Raw genomic sequence first — 23735 nt, forward strand, 5'->3', positions numbered from 1 at the left:
TTCTCTCCTTCTGCAGAAGAAAAATCATGTCCATTATACTGGGATGTGCCCAGAGCCTGACCTCATTTGAGGAGCAGGCCACTGAGCTGGCAGGCGACATGCCTGTGCAGAAAGGTATGTGGATATCTTATGGCCATCTAGTCAGAAAGCTTCCAACTGACACTCCCAACGACACACCCAGTACAAACTTTTTAGTGAAATCTTGGGTAAGGGTGGCAGCTCATAACGCTGACAAATTGCTACACTTTCCTACGCAGCTTCTGGATACTACTCCAAAGCAGGAACATCAAAAAAAAAGCCCTGACTCTCAGGTCCTCCACTAGCAGCCCCTCGACTATATCTATGAGAAGGAACACTCTCAAGCCTCTGAGGATGAACCATCTAGGCCTTCTTTCCCACTGTCCAGCAACACAGAGAGTTCACCTCTAGACTGAGTACATTAATATGTCCCTTTATCATGAGCACTGCACTAATCTGAGCCCACAGCTCAATGAAGATATTCCTGAGGTTTCTGACACACTCCTGACTGCTGCACACCAGGCCCCCATTATAAATGATTAATTGGTGGAGATGCAGAGACATGCAGGGGAACATCATGTAGAGATACCATGCACTCACTGGAGCAAAGGGCATGGAAATCTGTCCAAGTTCTGTCTGATATCATTTCTCCAGAATGACTGAGCATCGCTCCCTCCATGGAACTGGGTGGCAGCTCTGTGGAGTGCCAAGTCCAATCAGTATGTCAGATTTTCACTGGAACCTTCACGACATCACTCAAGACTTGAAACTATTTATTGACTGGCTTATGACAGGAGGTCGAGGGACCGTGACCTTCTTTTTGGAGCCCTATACTCTCAAGAGGTGAGGGAGGTGGCATTGCACAGATGCCAGGAGTGAAAAACAGGCATCCAGGGATTGACATCTCAGCACAGGTGTCCTCCTTCTGGCATCCAGATACCCTTGCCAGCTCAGGACAAGAAGGTTACACCTTCACATCTAGTGCCAGAGCCCCTTTGGCCCTGAAACCCCAGGGTCATCTAAGACAAGGAGGAATTGTTCTGTCAAGGGGTAGAGAATCTGTGGCATTCTTAGCCAAAGAGGGTTATCGAGGCTTTAAAGTATATTCAAAGTGGAGACAGACAGATTTTTAATAAGTCAGGAGAATCAAAGGTTGTGGGGAAAAGCCAGGAAATTAGATTTGAGGATTATCAGATCAGCCATCAGCCTTATTGAATGGCAGAGATGGGCTGATGGGCAACTTCTGCATGACATCATTTGCTCTTTGCTAAGGCAAGCCACAAAGTGGTCAGCAAGCTTCCTCAAGGTCAGCTGTGCTGCCAGGGTGGCACCAAGATGTAATAGTAGGAAAAGAAGATTAAACAACATTGATATCACTTTAAGCTCACAGGTATCAACCTTCTATACATCATTATGCTTGACACAAATTCAGCAGTTTGTGACATTTTGTACACTATCAGTCCTTTGTCTCTTTAAAATCTGATAAGGCGTCTGACCATTCATTTGTTTTTCTTGTAGACTACCTTGCGAGGTACTGACCATCATACACAATCCCATGCACTTCCTGTGGAGCAGTGCAAACCTGTTGAGGCTATGAGTCTTTGTTGTTCTGTGAGAAGACTGTAACCTCTGGAAAGTGGGAAGACAACTTAATTGTTTGGGAATCAATCAGCATGGATTAATCCCTCTGTTAATGCCCCTTAATTTAAGTTAATTATATTAATACAATGTTAAGTTAATGGCCAGCCATGTATCTTAATGTTTTAAAGGCATAAAGCAAGCATTCTCTTGAGGGCAGGAACATCTTTTCACTATAATTTGTTCATAATTCTGATTGTCTACATACACAAATGCGAAAGGGATTCTTGTGGCATAGTTGCACTCTCCATATCTCTGGACTAGGAGGTCTGTGTATAAGTCCCACCAGCCACAGAAATATGTCACACAACATGTCTGAACAAGTTGATTAAAATATTTTATGTTAGTGTAAGGTAATTCTCCCTCAAATCTGCTATCAGGTTGTCTCGGGCTTGTCTGCCTCAATTCAGCATGGCCCTGGCCTCTTCAACATCCTTATCAGCAACATTGACTCCTTCAACATCGCCATCTGACTCAACTTCTTCTTTCTCTCAGAAGACTGGTCCACCTCCCCCTCTTCTTAGTTATCACTCCCTTTGTGGAGTTGGGTTGTGGACAGTGCAGCAAACAATCGCTATTCTGGAGACTTTGACGTGTCAGAGAGATCCTCCTGACTGGTCCAGGATGAAGTACATCTTCAGAAGACCAGCTGACTGCTCAGTGATGATCCTGGGTAATGATCCCTTGTACCTAAGATGGCTATAAATCTGATGGCCCGGTAACTTGGCTCACTAATGCACTGGGCATCTGTGAAATCTTGAATGTACTTGTGAACTGCTAACTAGAAGATGCTAAACACAGGGATCTGAGGTTTTAAAGGAGCTGGTGGTAAGGAAGCTCAATGTTGCTGTGACCTTCATCTCCTCAGGCACACCACTGTCTCTCAAGTGGTATAGCTGCTGATCTGCCTATTGAACGTGGCAGATGTAGGTGATGGTGTTTCCGATCATATGGCAATATCTCCAGCTTTCACTCATCTTCAGGTACACACTTTCTCAGTACACTGCTTGATGGCAGTGAAGGCATTGGTACCCCTCTTCATGTGCTGCTCATTCATCCATAGCCTCATGTCTCAGATTCTGTTGGCATTCCGCTTACATCGCCACCTTCTTCACCTCAGCAGTACCAGCACAGCTGCTGGGTTAAGCTGGTCAAACCTCTGTGAAGTACTGAACTGTGAGGAAGTATCTGGAATGAGATGTTTATTTTCTATTTGAGATCTTGAAATAGTTAAGCTACCCTTTGGGCCCTTATGTATTGCTCATGTATTGCCCTACAGCCACATTTATATGATGAGGTCCATTCGGAATGACCCATGACTGTTTTCCTCTTCTTGTTTTTGCCAAGTGCAAAATCTTGCTAGCCTAATTTTTTCCATACAAGAAACAATTAGCTCAATCTGCCTCTTGGTTTCCTTCATCTTATCCCCTGATGTTCAGCCCTATAACACTGGAATCTACAGCCTGCATAACAGTTTCATCACCATGTCCTTAACTTTCAGATACATGGGTTGATGAATGCTGCTGCGTGGCTGCACATGGTATAACCAATAGTCATAGGTGCTCTTCATCTCAGAATTAAATAAACTATCGAACATGGTTGAGATATTGGTGTTAGGAGTTGATACAGCATATTGCCCCATCACTGTGACTCTCCCTTCTATATTCCAATTTTCACACTCCGTTTCTCACAATCCTTCCAATAGCCCTGACAACCATGTCTTTTAAGTTCCATTCTCTAATGATTCTTTCAACCGAATGCACTTTTATCTGAACATTTTGAGTTGAGTTCCCTTTTGAGTTGTGCTCCGTTTGCTGGAGACAGTTAGTGTGCCTGCCTCACTTGAGCAGATTTGTTAACCAAATCAGGCTTCACCCCTTGTTCTGTAAGTATTTGTGCAAATAAACACCTTGGTTATAATGTAACCAAGTTACTGAAGAATTTTGTACACAACAGAGCTTGAAGAAAGAAATATACCCCACCAAGTACACATTTTGTCTAGTTAGCTCTGTGAACACTTGTGTTTCCTATTTTGTCTTGACCAGATTGCACCAGTGATAATAACACAACAAGCTAAGGTGATCATTAGGTGTATTTGCTGTACAGAAGGACTGCAACCATCAAGGTCAGGGAAACCAACCTGCCTGAAAGGCTCAGAGAATATAATACCAAATATTTAACCCACTTTTGAGAAACTGAACTTTTGCCTTTCCCTCAATTTAGTTCCCTGCTACCTGTCCTTCTGAAACCTCCGGGTGGATCCGCATGTGTCTGAGCATTGACTTTAGTTGTTCTTCGTTCTCTTTTACTTGTTTCTTTCATTTTCCTCACTCTTTCAGGATAACATACAATTTTAAGAATGAAAGTCAACCTGATCCATGGCTATGCAAATGCTACTCACCCCCAGTTTGATCATTAGTTCCCCATATTTTTGAGTTTGCAAGTAAGTAACATTCATGAAGTGATGTAGCTTCCTTGCTTAAAGTCTACATCACTGCATTAACTGATTGTTGAGGGGTTTGTTCTCATATAATGAAAATAGCAAAACCACTAACATAAAAGCTAGGAGCTGGAGTAGGCAATTCAGCCTCTTGGGTCTGCTCCACCATTTGATATGATCATGGCTGATCTCATCTTGGCCTCAACTCCACTTTCCTGCCTGTTCTCCATAACCCTTCAATCCATTTCTAATGAAAAATCTGTTAATCTCCTCCTCAAATGTACTCAATGTCCCAGCACACACTGTACTCTGGAGTACTAAATTTCTCAGATTCACAACCATTTCAGAGAAGTAATTTCTCTTCATCTCTGTTCTGATAACAATTTCAATTATACAACACTGATTAATCTAGCTTCTCTTTGGGTGTGTGAATAATTCTAGCATTACTGGTATGATAGTGTTCACTAATAAGAATTATTTTGTGTGAGGTCACAATGAAGGATTCTCCTTCCTCAGCCTTTCCTTCACCTTGAGGTGTGATGACTCTCTGATTAAACAACCACCAGTCATCTCTCTCTAATGATAGAGCAGCCCTATGGTCCAGTAGGACTAAGGTGATTTTACCTTTCTATTTTATATATGAATCTAGCTGTTAGACATGCTATTCCTCCCTCCTTGCCCTCCTTACCTGATCAGGATTTTTTTATATGTAATTCTGTGTGATTGTTACACTGTTCCCTACAGAAACACTAAACTTGAACAATACCAATATCTTTGTTAGGCCATCAATCTTCCTCAAAGCGATTCACAATGTGTGCTAAGATTCCATATTCAGATCTCATTTGTTAATCAGCATTCAGGCATAGGCGCCAGTGCTCCACACAGGAATAATGAAACAATACAGTAAAGCAGGAGAACAATTAGCTCTATTGTCAATGAGCATTTAATCTGATAATGATTTAAATTATGTTTAACAAATTTCCTCAGATTTTGATACGAGATCACAGGAAATTCTACTTTCACAAATTTCTTCTGCCTCTCTGCTGTTCCTTGATTTTATTTCCTTTTTCACATTAGCATTTTATTATCCATTAATTTATCACTTTTGTGTTGCTTTGGGCTAATGTCTCATCTATCAATTATGAATGGGAGGAATTTCTGTCTCTTGATTCTTGAGTTAATACGGTAGAATTCCCAAAGTGCTTCAATAGTTATGGTTCTGTTTATCATGTGAACAAAGGTCAAAATATCAGGAAATCAAGAGTAGGCCTGATTCTCACACACAATTCTCAACATATATTTGTTTCTGGCAAAGTACTTTTTCCTGAGAATTCTGTCATGCACATGAGCCTTATTAAGATGTACCAAACAATTTTAAGATATTTAAACTGAATGAAGGTGTACATGCTTGCTTCAAACACATGGGAATAATGCTGTTTGATTAATTTTGAGTCTAATGAAAACTTCCTGTGTAATAGATGTAGATTTAGATTAAGGGGTAGATTTTTGGTTTTTTTAAAAATTCTATTGTTTACAGTATATTTTTAGCATTGAGTGTTTCATTAAGATTTTTTGTCAATTTAATTAAAATAATAAGAAATTTGTTTATATTTCATTGTTTATTTTGCTACAACTGTAAATTAGGTCCAATGCCAAACTAATAAAAGCCTATTGTCTGCTAAACCATTAATATTTAGAAAACATTACATTTTAAATAGATGGCTACAGCACAGATAAAGCCTATTTTGCCTATAGGGTTGAATCTTATGGATTTTTGTTTAAGTCTCAGTTTCACCATGCTTTACGGAAGGTTTCTCCTCACGAGGCCTAGTGAGAATTTTTCCCAATACCTTACTAACCTAGTCTCATTAACTACTATCCTGCTCTAATAGCACCCTTCTCCCCAGATTCTAGCTCCTTTCTACCATTCGCTGTTCCCAGAAATCTGACCAATATTTGGACATCCCCCAAAAGATCAGCATCTCTGGTGTCCATGCCATCTTTAAAAGGCTTCCGTGCCCCCAGACATATGTTGGCAATTGGTGTTCACCAACAAAGTAATAGCACAGAACTACACAGCTCATGGCGTCCATAACACTCCCTTGCACATACAACCCCATTCTCACCCTTGTCACTGTTTACCCACAAGCCCCATTATTTACCTGTCCTTAGCTACATCCCATCTAAACACCCTCACGCAGCCACTGCGACTTTGTCTCCAATGCGCACTGGAGACCTCCAGCTTGTAATTGTTCAGGAGGGGATCATGTCAGCAATTAGTCAAAGACAATTGTGAGCTTTGATTTGCAGTGAGCAAAAGCAATGACAAACAAAACCAACAGAAGCTGCAGTTAAGTCCCATGATACAAACCAAATGCCATGCTGACCAACAGCTATTTTACAGTTCACAATTGCTGCACCCAGCTGCCATGTACTGGAACCGAGTGTTAAACAGGTCCTGTCAGGTTTGTAAACCCTGATACATCTGAACTCTGTCATGGACAAGGACCCTTAGTGTCTTCATCCTCCTCCTGAAAGATTGCTCCCATTCTCAAAGTGTATCACATCACCTCGTTGTCTGCTCCAATTGTGCAGAGCATAGCATACCAGGATGATGTGGCACCCTCTCTCCAGGCTGTAATGGAGGGACATCCCCAGCGTCAAGGCACTGACCCACCTTTGACTGGCTGTGATGGGCTGGACATGTCGTCTGCATGACCAACACAAGGCTCCCTAAGCAGGCACTTTACTCCCAGCTCTGAAATGGCAGTTGAGTCCCTGATGGACAGAGTAAGCTATCAGAGATACCCTCAAGGCTTCACTGGCAAAGTGCAGCATTCCGACAGACACCTGGGAATCACTGGTGCAACACTGTCCAGAGTGGAGAAGGAGCATCTGGGCAGGCATCAGCACCTTGAGACTTGCCATTGGGAAAAAGTGGAAGCCAAGTGAAAACAGTGCAAGGAACCCCCTCCACCCCTTCTCACAATCACCTTCTGTCCCAAATGCAACAGAGCCTGCAATTGTCACATCAGTCTGCATAGCCACCTACAGACTCACCCTGAGAGTGGAAGAAAGCCATTCTTGTCTGCAAGGGACCGCTAATGAATGAACTATGCCTTGGCATTTAAGGTGCTCATCCAGGTGCTTCTTAAATGTTGCAAAAGTGCTTTCCACCCCCACGCTCACAGGCAGCACATTCTATAGTTCTACCACCCTCTGAGTAGAAATCTGTTTTCTCAGATCTCTTCTAAACCACTTGTTCCTCACCTTAAATGTGTGCCCTCTGATCTTTGACATATCTGCCATGAGGAAAAGATGCTCACAATCTACTCTGTCTATGCCTCTCATAATTTTGTACACCTCAGTCAGATCCTCCCCTCAGACTCATCTGCTCTAAGGAAAACAAACCCAGTATATCCGGTCTTTCCTCATAACTGAGACTTTTCATCCCAGGCAACATCCTAGTGAATCTCCACTGCACCCTCACCAGCACATCTTTCTGGTAGTGTGGTTATTACGACTGCTCACTGTATTCCATTTGTGGCTTAACCAATGTTTAAAATCATTTATAAAATTGTACCAAGACTTCCCTACTCCTACGTTCTACAACCGGCTCAAGGCGGCACCCATCCTGTATGCCGACTTCGCTACCCTGTCTACCTGTGCTGATATCTTCAGGGGTCTGTAAACTTGTATACCAAAGTCCCCTTGTTCTTCAGTAGGGACCTAACATTCATTGTATATATCCTTCCCTTCTTTGACCTCCCAAAATCTTGCACTTATTAGGATTAAACACCATTACTCTGCCTAGTTTACCAGCTGCTCAAAATCAGACCTTCCTTCTTAATATCAACAACACCCTTAATTTTCATGTCATCTGCAAACTTACAATTTAAAATAGAACAAACTATTGACTCCCCACCCCACCCCAGACTTCACTTACTACTGAATGAAATCCCTCCATCTCCTGCCCCCATGGTTGAACCCTCTGCCACCCTCACAAGCTAAACCTGCTTTATATGTTCTCCAGTCTTTACTGTCTGCACTCCCCACCGCCCTCCCCAGCTCACTGGAGGCAAGCTCATTGTAGAACCACACAATCATACACTATAGGAGAGATGCTTTGGCCCATCAAGTCTGTATTGCCAAAGCTACACTGAATCTATGCTATTCCCACCTTCCTACACTAGTCTCATGGCCTTGAATGTTATGATGTTTCAACAGCTGATCCAATTACTTTTTAAAGGTTGTGAAATTACCTAACTCAACAACCCTTCCTAACAGTGCATTCCAATGATCTTCTGGGTGGAAAAGCTTTCCCTCAAATCCCTTCTAAATCTCCTGCCATTCTCCTTAAAACTATGCCCCCTCATTATTAACTTTCAAATAAAGGCAACAACTGTTTTCTATCCACCTTTTCCATGCCCCTTATAATCTTATACATCTCAGCTGGGTTCCCTCTCATCCTTCTCTGCTCCAAAGAAAACAACCTGAGCTTATCCAGTTTCTTTTCATTGATAAAATGGTCCATACCAGGCAACATCCTGGTGAATCTCCTCTGATTCCCCTCATGTACAATCACATCCTTCCTACAGTGCGATGACCAGAACTGTAAACAGAATTCCAGCTATGGTCTAACCAAAGTTCTATACAGCTCCAACATAATCTCCCTGCTCTTATAATCCGTGCCTCAACTGATGAAGTCCATTCCCTCTCAACTACCCAATTAACCTGTCCTGCTGCCTTCAGGGATTTGTGGGCAAGAACTTCAAGATCCTTCTGTTCCTCTGAGCTTCCTAGTGTCCTTCTATTCATTGAGCTTACTTTCTGGTGGAAACCAATGAGACGCTGGACTCAATAAAACCCAAATACATGTGAGAAAGTTCAAACGCTGGATTTCTATGACTTTCTGAGCAAGCCTGTGGATCAGGTAAGTAAAAGTTCAACCCAGTATTTCATGGTTGAAGTGGTACAAGAAAAGGGGGCATGCAGGAGAGTTTAGCAGATATCAAAGCAACCAAACAGCTCTTGTTATGCAGGAATTGTGTCTGTACTGCTTTAATCTGGAACATTCTCTGCATTTCTGAGTCAGAAGAATACTTTGAATAAAACTGTCACATCTGCTATAGCAGTCTTGACCAATAAGCTGCCTAATTTGGTGACGGGTAATACAGTCCACTGGCCTTTGTTCAAAATACAGGAAAGTGTAACTGGAAGATCTTGTAGGATCTATTGCTCTAATCCACAATCACTTCTCTCCTGTGTCGTGAGCCTAACAGCAGCAAATACAGGTAGGATTCCATCAATGACTGGAGGAGCAGTGGCAATGCAACATGAGTGGCTTCACTCAGCCCAGGACCTAGATTCACAGCTGTGAGTCTGCTGGTCAGAGCTGGACAGGGTTTCAGGGAGACACTATCTTGGCGAGAAGAGGATTAAGAGTCATGGAGTGAGTGGTGGTGGAATAGAGAATTGTGCTGAAGTCTCAGGAAAGGGAATGTGAGAGAGGCCACTCCTGCTAGGGAGGGCAGGAGGAGATGTGGAGGACACGAGCAGCTATAGAGTCATAGGGATGTACAGCACGGAAACAGACCCTTTGGTACAACTTGTCCATGCCGACCAGATATCCTAACCTGATCTAGTCCCCTTTGCCAGCATCTGGCCCATATCCCTCTAAACCCTTCCTCTTCATATGCCCATCCAGATGCCTTTTAAATGTTCCTCTGGCAGCTCATTCCTTACACGCACCATCCTCTGTGGAAAATTTTGCCCCTCAGTACCCTTTTAAATTTTGCCCCTCTCACCTTAAACCTATGCCCTCTAGTTCTGGACTCCCCCACACCAGAGAAAAGACCTTGTCTATTTACCCTACCCATGCCCCTCATGATTTTAAAAACCTCTACAAAGGTAACCCCTCAGCCTCCAATGCTCCAGAGAAAATAGTCCCAACCTACTCGGCCTCTCCCTAAAGCTCAAACCCACAAACCCTGGCAATAGCCTTATAAATCTTTTCTGAACCCTTTCAAGTTTTATAACATTCTTCCAATAGGAGGGAGACCAGAATTACGCACAATATTCCAAAAGTGGCCTAACCAACATCCTGTACAGCCAAAGCATAACCTCCTTATTCCTATAGTCAGTGCTCTGACAAATAAAGAAAACATGCCAAATGCCTTCTTCATTGTTCTATCTACCTGACACTCCACTTTCAAGGAGCTATGAACCTGTACTCCAAGGTCCTGTTAGTTCAGCAACACTCCCTAGTACCTTACCATTAAGTGTATAAGTCCTTCTAAGATTTGCTTTCCCTAAATGCAGCACCTAATTAATTTATCTAAATTAAACTCCATCTGCCACTCCTCAGCCCATTGGCCCATCTGATCAAAATCCTGTTGTAATCTGAGGTAACCTTCTTTGCTCACCTTGACATCACCAATTTTGGTGTCATCTGCAAACTTACTAACTATACTTCCTATTTTCACATCCAAATCATTTATGTAAATGACAAAAAGTAGAGGACCCACCACTGATCCTTGTGGCACTGCACTGGTCACAGGCCTCCAGTCTGAATGGCAACCCTCCACCACCACCCTCTGTCTTCTACCTCTGAGCCAGTTCTATATCCAAATGGCTAGTTTTCCCTGTATTCCATGTGATCTAATCTTGCTAACCAGTCTACCATGAGGAAGCTTGTTAAGTGCCTTACTGAAGTCCAAAGAGATCACATCCAGCTTTGCTACTTCTTCAAAAAACTCAATCAAGTTTGTGAGACATGATTTCCCATGCACAAAGCCATGTTGACTATCCCTAATCAGTCCTTGCCTTTTCAAATACATGTAAATCCTGTCCTTCAGGATTCCTTCCAACAACTTACCACCTTTCTTAAATAGCGTCATAGCAACAAAAACATTTATGCTGTGACAAACTGTAGCTTTCTGAAATTTGCTGATCAGCACCCTGAGTGAAAAAAAATTCAAATATGACCTTTCCCACCAAACTCATGCATAAAGATTGGACACCTCTGTGCTTCAGGACATTGCAGCTATAAAGTTGGCATTTAATTGGTAGTGAATGTACCAAATCCTGTACCTTTAATGTTCTACCTCCATCTAGGTAAGTGTAAAGATGAACTGCAAATGCAGTCTCACCATTGCCCAAAAATGTATCCAACAGCTATCTCATATACTGTATCAGGCAGCCGAGCTAATATCCACAACAACAAAAACAAATTGCTGAAAATATCAAACAGATCTTGCAGCATCTGTGGAGAGAAAGCAGAGTTAACATTTTGGATCCAGTGACACTTCTCCAGAGTGCAGCTAATATCCAGCCAGGAGATTCTTACTTCACCTCCGCCAGCACCACATTCCCTTCCCTTACTGTCACTTCCCCAGTGCAACAATGTCCAGTTTGTTCACTACTTTCAACAGAATGTGTTGAGCTGGTGTTTGTCAAGGTTCGTGAAAGAAATTCAGAATTCAGCAAGAGCCAATTTCCTTCCCTAAGGGGAATTAGCGGCCCACATAGATTCTTAGGACAATCCTTTGTCACTGACACTAGCTTTTCATTTATTTTCTTTTACTTAAATTAACTAAATTTCAATTCTCTAAAAGCTTAGTGGGATTTGACATTTGTGCCTACATCATTAGTGAAGGCCTCCTACTACTCTATTAGGAGAACCCTATGTGTCTGTACCCCTGTAACTACTGATAAAATAACTAGATGGCATCCAAGGTTATCTTTAATTATTTGCCATCAACCTTTCAGTGGAACATCATATATTTTCTGAAGTGACATCTTAACTGCAAGAGCCAAAATCAGGAACTTACTGATCAGATCATAACATTCTAATCCTATCTTTATTTGCTTCTATGATTCTATGGCATGGAAACGTCAATACATGAGCCCAAATATCTCTCATTCAAAGTGAATGTTTAACAATTCAGGCTTCAATGCCCATTACAAAAACATCAGTATTATAAGATCATTAAAGATATGATAACTGAAGAGGTAAAGAGTTTACTGAATTCATACTTAAATGAAAACATTTTTCTTAAATCTTTTATCATTAGGTATCATCCACAAATGGCCAAGGAACAACATTATGTAAATGACATAGCCTTTAATACCTATATCTGGACCAGTGTTCAAGCAGCCAGTTTTCACCTTCAGCAAGACAACTTCCAATTTCCGGGCTGTTGGAAGATATTTAAGAGACAGAAACATTTCCCCAATGACCTCCTGAAGGAAGCAAAAAACAAGTAAAATTACAGTAGGACTGAAGCTATTACGTCAAAAATGCTATATAAATATAAGTAATGTTCTTGTTGTTGCTGTTTGCATGCAGTTCACCTTTTGTCAATCTTAAGCAATTAAAGAATCTGGTGGTCTGTAGTGATGTTGCCCAGACATCTGTGATTGATTGATGTGCTTTATATTGACTTACACTTCGGGCTATAGGCATGTTTCAAAGTTGCTGATTGTCTGAAACTTGGAAACATTGTAAATTGTGAGTACTGAGTGGAACTTCAGAAGGACATGGAATGATTGGTGGAATGGGCAGACTGGTCGCAGATGAATTTCAGAGTGGAAAACTGTGAAGTGATTTATTTTGGTAGGAAGAACATGGAGAGACGAAACAAAATAAAAGACATGATTCTAAATGGGATAGATGCATAAGTCACTAAAGGAGACAGGATTAGTTGAGAGAGCAGTTAATAAAACAAATAGTATCATATGGGTTTTATTAAGAGGGGCACAGAGTATGGCAACAAAGATGTTATGTTGAATGTGTATACCAGATCCTTTTACATTTAATTCTAGACATTGCCATTTGAGAAGGATGTGGAGGCATTGGATAAAGTGCAGAAAAGATTCACAAGAATGGTTCCAAGTATGAGAAACTTCATTTTAAAGAAAAATTGAAGCATTCAGTTCTGGCCTCCCTGCTATATGAAGGATATTGTGAAACTCAAAAGAGATCAGAAAGGATTTACAAAGATGTTGCCAGGGTTGGAAGGTTTCAGCTATAGGCAGAGACTGAATAGGCTGGGGATGTTTTCCCGAGAGGGTCAGAGGCTGAGGGGTGACCGTATAGAAGTTTATAAAATCATGAAGGGCATGGACAGAGTGAACAGCCAAGGTCTTTTCCCTAAGCTAGTGGCATCCAAAAGTAGAGTGCATAAGTTTAAGGTGAGAGGTGAAAGATTTAAAAGGGCAACTTTTTCATGCAGAGGATGGTGCATGTATGGAATGAGCTGCCAGAAGAAGTGGTAGAGACTGGTAGAATTACAATGTTTAAAAGGCATCTTGATGGTTCTATGTATAGGAGAGGTGAAGAGGGATATGGGGCAAATGCTGGCAAATAGGACTAGATTATTTTAGGATATCTGGTCGGCATGGACAAGTTGGACCAATTGGTTTGTTTCTATGCTGGACATGTTTATGACTCTAAGTTAGGGCTGCTTTTCTTGAAGAAGAGAAGGTTGAGAGGAGATTTGATTGTGGTATTCAAAATCATGAGGACAGATTAAATAGGGAGAAATTGCTACCATTCATGAAAAGTGCCAAGAATGACAAAACACTGACTGAAAATAAACAGTAAAAGCAAGACAAGAAAAAACCCTTTTCATGCAGTGAATGATGAAGATGTGGAATTCACTGCCCATAATTGTGGTAGAAGCAAGTGCAACTGAAACATTTAAAAATGACTTAGATGGTTACCTGAAAAGTGCAGTGTTACAGGCTGAAAGCAGGACTATGACATTTAATGAACTGTGCATTTGGAGAGCTAGCACAAACACAATGGGCCAAATGGCCTCCTCCTGCACTGTAGCAATTCTATGATTCTGATGGTGTGCAAGCCGTGTCTTCATGTTACAATGTAGGGTCTTCAATAACTTCTTTCTAGCTTGTTAGCTCGAAGGACTGAAATCACACTAATTTACTTTATAGTGCAGTGGCCTTTCTAATGCTGTTTTTGGTCATGTGAGGTCTTACCACTAATTTACATGAAGCTTATAAATGTATTTACTACCTTTAACTTGCTGTGGGTTACTGATTTTCCACTCCTTATAGTATGCAAGTCATATGAATAACTGAATAACAGCTATCCCATTTTGGATTTTGTTACAACCAAGCGAAGGGGGGGGGGGGGGGGGGGGGCATGGCTCTTCTCTTTTTTAAACTCCTGTTGATAGTTGCAACAAATATAATTTTATTTTCCTTTTTAGCCCATCGCTACCACTCTTCAATTAAATATAGTTAGCAAGATTAAAATCAAAGAGAAACAGTTCTATTTTTTGAGTGAAAGAGCGTGACTTTTTATTACTAAAAAAACCATCAAATGCATACACATTGTAACATACGTATTGAGTTTACAGAGAAGTGAAGAGGGCAGTATCTGATACAAACAGAAAAAAAGGTTGTTACAATTTAATTTTGTACAATTTTTTGATTGTGAGGGTGAAACCAGAGTCTCAACTGTTTCGCTGTCATCCTATTTTCTCAGCAGTTGCAAAGTTAGCAGATATCCTTGATTAGGTAAAAACAATGACTGCAGATGCTGGAAACCAGATTCTGGATTAGTGGTGCTGGAAGAGCACAGCAGTTCAGGCAGCATCCATGGAGCTCCGAAATCGACGTTTTGGGCAAAAGCCCTTCATCAGGAATAAAGGCAGTGAGCCTGAAGCGTGGAGGGATAGGCTCGAGGAGGGTGGGGGGTGGGGAGAAAGTAGCATAGAGTACAATGGGTGAGTGGGGGAGGGGATGAAGGTGATAGGTCAGGGAGGAGAGGGTGGAGTGGATAGGTGGAAAAGAAGATAGGCAGGTAGGACAAGTCCGGACAAGTCATGGGGACAGTGCTGAGCTGGAGGTTTGGAACTGGGGTGAGGTGGGGGAAGGGGAAGTGAGGAAACTGTTGAAGTCCACATTGATGCCCTGGGGTTGAAGTGTTCCGAGGCAGAAGATGAGGCGTTCTTCCTCCAGGCGTCTGGTGGTGAGGGAGGGGCGGTGAAAGAGGCCCAGGACCTCCATGTCCTCGGCAGAGTGGGAGGGGGAGTTCAAATGTTGGGCCACAGGGCAGTGTGGTTGATTGGTGCGGGTGTCCTGGAGATGTTCCCTAAAGCGCTCTGCTGGGAGGCGTCCAGTCTCCCCGATGTAGAGGAGACCGCATCGGGAGCAACGGATACAATAAATGATATTAGTGGATGTGCAAGAAAAACTTTGATGGATGTGGAAGGCTCTTTTAGGGCCTTGGATAGAGGTGAGGGAGGAGGTGTGGGCGCACATTTTACAGTTCCTGCGGTGGCAGGGGAAAGTGCCAGGATGGGAGGGTGGGTTGTAGGGGGGCGTGGACCTGAACAGGTAGTCATGGAGGGAACGATCTTTGCGGAAGGTGGAAAGGGGTGGGGAGGGAAATATATTCCTGGTGGTGGGGTCTGTTTGGAGGTGGCGGAAATGTCGGCGGATGATTTGGTTTATGCGAAGGTTGGTAGCGTGGAAGGTGAGCACCAGGGGCGTTCTGTCCTTGTTACGGTTGGAGGGGTGGGGTCTGAGGGCGGAATTGCGGGATGTGGACGAGATGTGGAGGGCATCTTTAACCACGTGGGAATAGAAATTGCGGTCTCTAAAGAAGGAGGCCATCTGGTGTGTTGTGGTGGAACTGGTCCTCCTGGGAGCAGATACGGCGGAGGCGGAGGAATTGGGAATATGGGATGGCATTTTTGCAAGAGGTAGAGTGGGAAGAGGTATAATCCAGGTAGCTGTGGGAGTCGGTAGGTTTGTAAAAAATGTCAGTGTCAAGTCGGTCGTCATTAATGGAGATGGAGAGGTCCAGGAAGGGGAGGGAGGTGTCAGAGATGGTCCAGGTAAATTTAAGGTCAGGGTGGAATGTGTTGGTGAAGTTGATGAATTGCTCAACCTCCTCGCGGGAGCACGAGGTGGCGCCAATGCAGTCATCAATGTAGCGGAGGAAGAGGTGGGGAGTGGTGCCGGTGTAATTACGGAAGATCAACTGCTCTACGTAGCCAACAAAGAGACAGGCATAGCTGGGGCCCATACGTGTGTCCATGGCTACCCCTTTGGTCTGGAGGAAGTGGGAGGATTCAAAGGAGAAATTGTTAAGGGTGAGGACCAGTTGGCCAAATGAATGAGAGTGTCGGTGGAAGGGTACTGTTGGGGACGTCTGGAGAGGAAAAAAACGGAGGGCTTGGAGGCCCTGGTCATGGTGGATGGAGGTGTAGAGGGATTGGATATCCATGGTGAAGATGAGGCGTTGGGGGCTGGGTAAATGGAAGTCTTGGAGGAGGTGGAGGGCGTGGATGGTGTCTCGAACGTATGTGGGGAGTTCCAAGACTAGGGGGCATAGGACAGTGTCGAGGTAGGTAGAGATGAGTTCTGTGGGGCAGGAGCATGCTGAGACAATGGGCCGGCCAGGGTGGTCAGGCTTGTGGATCTTGGGAAGGAGGTAGAACCGGGCAATGCGGGGTTCCCGGACTATGAGGTTGGAAGCTGTGGGTGGGAGATCTCTTGAGTTGATGAGGTTCTGTATGGTCTGCGAGATGATGGTTTGGTGATGGGGGGTGGGGTCATGGTCGGGGGGGCAGTAGGAAGAGGTGTCCTCGAGTTGGCGTTTGACTTCAGCGGTGTAGTGGTCAGTGTGCCAGACTACCACTGCGCCCCCTTTATCCACTGGCTTGATGGTGAGGTTTCTGATTGGAGCAGAGGGAGTGGAGGGCTGCGCGTTGTGAGGGTGAGAGGTTGGAGTGGGGGAGGGGGGTAGACAGGTTGAGGCGGTTAATGTCCCGGCGGCAGTTGGAAATGAAGAGGTCGAGGGCAGGTAATATGCCAGCGTGGGGTTTCCAGGTGGATGCAGTGTGTTGGAGGTGGGCGAAGGGGTCCTCAGAAGGTGGACAGGAATCCTGATTGGGAAAGTAAGCTCGGAGGCAGAGGCGACGGAAGAATTGTTCAATGTCACGGCGTGTATTAAATTCATTAATGCGTGGACGGAGGGGGATGAAGGTGAGTTCTTTGCTGAGGACTGATCGTTCGTCCTCAGTGAGGGGGAGGTCTGAGGGGATGGTGAAAACTCGGCAGGGCTGGGAGCTGGGTTCAGTTAATGGCGTTTTCTCAAGTTGGTTTTCATAGGCATCAATATCAGAGTATGAAGATGAAACAGAGGGAGAGTGAGAGAGGTTTCCGTAACCTTGCTGTGGTCAGTCCATGTTACTTTCTCTTTCCTTTGATTCCCAAAGCGAATAATTGAAATGTGGTAATTCCCAGGAAGCTAGTTTTGTATATTCCTGGTAGGTTATTGGGGTTTATCAGGTGATCACAGCAGCCATTTTAAGTCAACATTTTTGAAACATCTCTATGACTCTATGGCTTGATAAACAGCCTTTATCGTCCATGAAAATCTCCGTTATTAAAGTCAAGTGATGAAAGCTGATCATCAATAGTCCATTTTCCCCATGATCAAACCCATCTCCCCAACCGGAAGAATGGAATGCAAATGATATTTCTCCAGTTTGATTATGAGGTGCCACTTTCCACATTCAGACTTTTTGACTTAAACTGGGTTCTGAATCTGCTTTGGCATTAGCAGTCAGATCTGTTTTCTGATCTGTGCCACTTAACCCTTTGATGTCCAGTTCTGTAATCTATGCATGAGATTCAGAAATTTTTATCAATTTGATTTCTAGGAGATTGATTAGTTGTAATCTGAGGTTAGCCTCTATAGGATGACTGGACCTTGCATCCAGCATCTCACTCTCATTTTAGCTTTCCATCAATCTGATTGAACTGGTTTAAGGTTCATGTTTGTTCTGTTTGTTGGATCTCCCAGTGGCTAATTCTATGTTTAACTCATTGCTATGCCTTTGGTAGCCTTCATCAGTGTTCTCTGCTGCAGGGTATGTTTCCTTCCCTTTTCCTTGGTTTTGGCAATAACTTCTTCCATTTCCCTTGTATCACTTGAATGTTCAGCTTCTACTATATTGCTCTGCGACTCAAAGTGAGCCTTCAACTTTACTTTCTCCTGGTTTGTTTAAAAACTCCAGTGACCCTCTTACAGTTTTGGCATTATCTATTAACTAGTGCTCTGCCTCTGACCTGTTGTCTTTCATTATTTTCCCTGCTCCTTTCTAGCCTTTATTTATAGCTGTTAGCTTAGGTCTGGTCCTATTAACCTCTTTTGGATGTATCCCAACTCTTTGTGACATGTCTGGATTGATTTCAGCCCTGTTTACATCAACTAACACTTCCTGAACTGCCTCAAATTTTATGAAAGTTGCTGCCCTGTGTAGTTCTCTTTGCAGCTTCCCAGTGGTTTAATTCCAGTCTTTGGTTCAGTAGCTTCTGTTCTTGAGGCAGTCCAAACTGATGAGTTTTGCTGCCCCCTATAGGGCTTATGAGTCCCTTTCATTTTCCAGCTTTCCTGCTGCTTGTTTCCTGCAGCTTCCCTCTCCTCCAATGTTTGAGGGTTATATTTTGCTCCCAACCAATTCTTTTCCCAATAAAATATCTATGCCTGGTATTGGTAAGCTTGGAATGACACCCATTATTACCAGACTCATAGTTCAATAGTTCTCACTGACACACTGAATAAACTCAAACATACAACACCTCCGGATTCTTTCCCATGAACCCTTTGGTTTTGATTCCAGGTGGAAAATCTTTTACTTTCCTGTCTAGCAAGCTCTGTGAGTACCTGAAGTCTTGAAGAATGGTTTAGAAGTTAGGGCTCACCATTCCATTCGATCCAAGCCCTGTCATCTATCCAGGTTCACGGTGCTGCCTGACAGTGACTATCCTTAATGCTGATTCGGGTCTTGCAGTTTGAATTTCTAGGGAATGTTGAAACTTACAATTTTCCTTTGTGTGTCTTGGTTTTCCACTGTGGAAGTACTTGCCTCTCACCTGATTCCCTCCTTTTAATGGTCAATGACAGATCTATCTTTTCTGACTGGCATCCTTTATTTCTCCAATTTGCTCCAGGGTACTTATCTTGCCGTTCTTTTTCTCTCTCTGGTCTGTGACAGCTTCTGTACCTTGGCTGCTCTGAGCTTATGGATCTGCATGTTAACCTATAGTCGTCAGGCAGAATCACTGCCTGTCTCAGCCTTGCTGCCCTCTGTTCCTCAACAGGAGTCTGAATTGAAAAGGGAGTTTTTCAATTACCTCACATAAGTTTTTATAGGTGGCTTCAATATTAGATGCCCATACCCACTGGTGAAAAGCAAGTTTCTAAAGCCCTTTGCATTTGAGTTACATCTCCGCAGGCTATTTCTTGCAGGTAAAGAATGTTTGCCAATGGCATTTTCTGGTATGCACTTGAAATAGCCCCTCATAGTCAATGGTACTCCCCTGAGGAATAAACCTCATGAGCTTTCCCTGACTGTTTGCTCTGCCTGCCCTATAACAGCAATGTCCAGGGGCAGAATTGCACACTCTGCAATCTCATGGCTTGATGTAGCCCATAGTCTACCACTATCATCATGCCAGGGATCAACTCTGGTTCAATGGAGTGTTCAGGAAGGGATGCCAGGAACAGCATCAGTCATATGTAAAAATAATGGGTCAACCTGCTGAAGCTATAAGCAGGACTACTTGCGTGGCAAACAGCATAAGCAGCTATGCGGAGCTGAGTGATCCAACCTCTGCAGTTTAGCCACCTCCAGTCATGAATGGTGGTGAGAAATTAACAACTTACTGGAGAAGAAGGCTCCACAAATATCCCCATCCTCAATGATGGAAGAGCCCAGAACATCAGTGCAAAAGATAAGGCTTAAGCATTTGCAACAATTATTAGCCAGAAGTGCTGAGTAGATGACCCATCTTGGCCTCCTGCAATAGTCCCCAGCATTACAGACACCAGTCTTCAGCCAACTCAATTCACTCAAAAAACAACTGGAGGCACTGGATAATGCAAAGGCTATGAGCCCGAACAACATTCAGTTGATAGTATGAAAGGCTTATACTCCAGAAATTATCACTACTCACTGGCATCTACCCAACAATGTGGAAAATTGCTCAAGTATGTCCTGTACATAAAAAGCAGGACAAATCCAACCCAGGCAATTACCACCCCATCAGTCTACACTCAAATCATCAGTAAAATAATGGAAGGTGCTATCAAGCAGCACTTGCTCAGCAATAATCTGCTCATTGATGCCCAGTTTAGGTTCTACCAGTGTAACTCAGCTTCTGACCTCATTACAGCTGTTGTTCAAACATGGTAAAAAGAGCTGATTTCCAGAGGTGAGTTGACTGTGACAGCCCTTGACATCAAGGCTCATTTAAGCAAATGTGGCATCAAGGAGCCCACGCAAAACTGGAACCAATGGGGTATTAGGAGGCATACTCTCTGTTGGTTGAAGTCATACCTGGAACTTAGGAAGATGGTTGTAGTTGTTAGATCTCAGCCCCAGGACATCTCTGCAGGATTCGTCAGGGTAGTGTCCTAGGGCCCAACCAGCTTCAGTTGCCTCATCAATGACCTTCTCTCCATCATAAAGTGAGAAGTGGGGATGTTCGCCGATGATTTCACAGTGTTCACCAACATTCATGATTCCTGAGATACTGAATCAGTCCATTTTCAAATGCAAAAAGACAGACAATATCCAGGCTTGGGCTGAAAGATAGCAAGTAACATTCATGCCACATAAATGTCAGGCAATGACTATCTCCAATTAGAGACAATCGAACCACCACGCCTCGATAGTCAATGGTGTCACCATCACTGAATCCCCCACTATCAACATCCTGGGGTTACCATTGATCAGAAATTCAACTGGATTCTCCACACAAGTACAGTGGCTACAAGAGCAGGTAAGAGGCTAAGAATATTGTGGCAAGTAAATCACTTCCTGAACCTCTAAAGCCTGTCCGCTACATACAATGAGTATGATGGAATATTCCCTCCTTTCCTGGATGAGTGAAACTTCAACAACTGTCAAGAAGCTTGACACCATCAGGACAAAGCAACTTATTAGACTAGCAGCACATCCACAAACATTCAGTCACTCCACCACTAATGCTCAGTAGCAACAATGTGTACAGTCTACAAGATGCAGTGCAGAAATTTGCCAAATATCCTTAGACAGCACCTTCCAAACTAACAACCACTAGCATCTTGAATGACAAGTGCAGAAGATTTATGGGAACAGTCCAATGTGCAGGTGCCTCTTCAAGACACACAGCACACTGACTTGAAAATATGTCATCATTCCTTTAGTATTCATTATGATTCTAGCCAGAGGAGAGTGCTCCCCTAATTCCCATTGACTCCCATTTTGATAGGGTTCCTTGAGGTCAACTCATTCAAATGTAGCCTTGATGTCATTGGTAATCTCTCTCACCTCTGGAATTCAGTTCTCTTATCCACACATGAAGAGTCAAAATCCTAGAATTATCTCCCTGACAGCATTCCCTCCCATCCACCTCTTCCTCACTAAATGTGAAAAATGAATACTTCAGTTCTTAAATCTGTTTTCCTTACCAAAGCTGCTTCAATTCTCTATTCTCAGCTTGAGCTCACTCAATTGGAATTCTATTTTAACCTTGGTTGGTCCAATTTTAATTTATTCTGTTTCGTTATCCCTAATTTCTAACTCTGGTTATTTGCTGCCTATTTTGAAATTCCTGTTTCTAGTTTTCAGGCAGAATGCCACCCCTAAGAACAGAGCTATCCCATTTAGTTCTTCCAAGTAAAAAGCTTTTAATTTCTCAGAGGTTATTTTCCTGCTCCATGAAAGAATAACATCAAATGTGGACATTTTTGTACTTTTAGATCTTTAGAGATTCAAATAATCTTTTTGCAGTTTTTTTTTAAAAGCAGCTTTTGAAGGAATAGTTCAGTTTTCCTTTCCATTCCTTTCATTGGTTTGTTATGGAGCAAGCTCTCAAATTTATTAAAGCAGGCGGCATGGTGGCTCAGTGTTTAGCACTGCTGCCTCACTGCACCAGGGACCCAGGTTCGATTCCAGCCTTGGCTGACTGTCTGTGTGGAGTTTGCACATTCTCCCTGTGTCTGTGTGGGTTTGCTCTGGTTTCTTCCCACAGTCCAAAATGTGCTGGTCAGGTGAATTGACTATTCTAAATTGCCCATAGTGTTAGGTGCTTTAGTCAGAGGAAAATGGGTCTGGGTGGGTTACTCTTTGGAGGGTTGGTGTGGACTTGTTAGGCCAAAGGGTCTGTTTCCACACTGTAAGGAATCTAATCTCAGGTGAATAGGGATGAGAGTTCCCCTCTTTTTGACCCTTTCTCAGTAAGTTGCAATCAATATCATGTTTTGTTTAGAGCGTAGAGTTATCACAGTTCAATTAAATTTAGTTAACCAGATCAAAAATGAAGGTCACCCAATTCCATGGTTGCTTTTTGCAAAAGATGATGGAGTTTTATTCACTGAAAAAATAATAAATTGAGACAAATACACACACAAAGCATCACTAATGAACTTGCATAGAAGATAGGAGATGGGGAAGTGAGGTATTTGATACAGACAGGATGACAAATGCAGTTGTAATTTAAAGCTTTTCAGGTTTTTTGAGTGAAATCAGAGTCCCAACTGCTTAGCCGTCATACTATTTCCTTAGGAGCGATCGAATTGGCAGCTACTTTTCATTTCTCAATCAGTGGAGGTTTTCCTAGTTTTTTTTCCACGGCCGTTGATTTTTGAATTTGCAGATTAAAGACAAAGAGGTAAAGAGGGAAAGGGAGAAGGGAACTTTCAGTATTTTTGCTGTGTTCAGTCCATGTTGCTTTCTCTCATGTTTGTTGCTGAAATCAAATTTCTAAAATATGGTTCATCCTGATGAAGAGCTTTTGTCTGAAACATCGATTGTTATGCTCCTCAGATGCTGCCTGACCTGCTGTGCTTTTCCAGCACCACACTCTCGACTCTATTCCCACTTAAACTCCACTGGCTTTTCCAAACTGAGTACTCCGCAGATAACCTTTCATTTTCAACATGTGGAGTTATTATCCAAGCATGAGGAAAACAAGAGATGCAAGTTTCTTAAAACCTCACTGAATTTCAGAGCCTCTTGATAAAAAATGGTAATTCTGAGGCAGCTTACTGTGTATGTTCCACACATGTTGTCTTGGCTTGTGTCAGATTATCACAGTAAACAATTAATTCCAGCAATTTTCAGTTCATGAAAATCTCATGTATTAAAGTCAAATGGCGCAAAATAAATATTATACGTCCATTTTCATACCAATCATAACAAGGTGAAAGAGCTCAATGGGATTTATAGGATATGGAACTATAATACCTGTAACTTTTCTCTCCCTCTGGAAAAGTCCTATGTTTCAACCTAGCAACATCCTATTGACCACAGACATCTTCTACAAAAACAACGACTGCCACAGCTACCTGGCGACACCTCCTCCCAGCCTGCCTTCTGTAAAAACGCTATCCCTTATTCCCAATTCCTCCGCATCCACTGCATCTGTTCCCAGGATGACCAGTTCCACCATAGAAAATCCCAGATGGCCTCCTTCTTCAAAGCCCGAAATTTCTCCTCCCATGTGGTCGACAATGCCCTCCAGCGCATTTCCTCCATTTCCTGCACCTCAACCCTTGAACCCCACCTCTCCCAACGCAACAAGGACAGAACCCCCTGGTCCTCACCTT

General features: G+C 43.0%; 1 protein-coding gene across 2 annotated transcripts in view; it reads right to left on the minus strand.

The window, feature by feature from the left end:
• The window catches only part of syt19 (synaptotagmin XIX), a 78086-nt gene that overhangs the window by 15785 nt on the left and 38566 nt on the right, over positions 1-23735 (minus strand). For both annotated transcript variants that reach the window (XM_043705928.2, XM_043705926.2), the window contains one exon: positions 12229-12340. In XM_043705928.2, the coding sequence (XP_043561863.1) occupies positions 12229-12340 (112 nt within the window). The remainder of the gene's footprint in view (positions 1-12228; positions 12341-23735) is intronic.

The sequence above is a fragment of the Chiloscyllium plagiosum genome, unplaced genomic scaffold, assembly GCF_037043375.1.
Source record: "Chiloscyllium plagiosum isolate Xiang-an unplaced genomic scaffold, Cpla_swu_hap1 HiC_scaffold_18, whole genome shotgun sequence".
NCBI classification, from domain to species: domain Eukaryota; kingdom Metazoa; phylum Chordata; class Chondrichthyes; order Orectolobiformes; family Hemiscylliidae; genus Chiloscyllium; species Chiloscyllium plagiosum.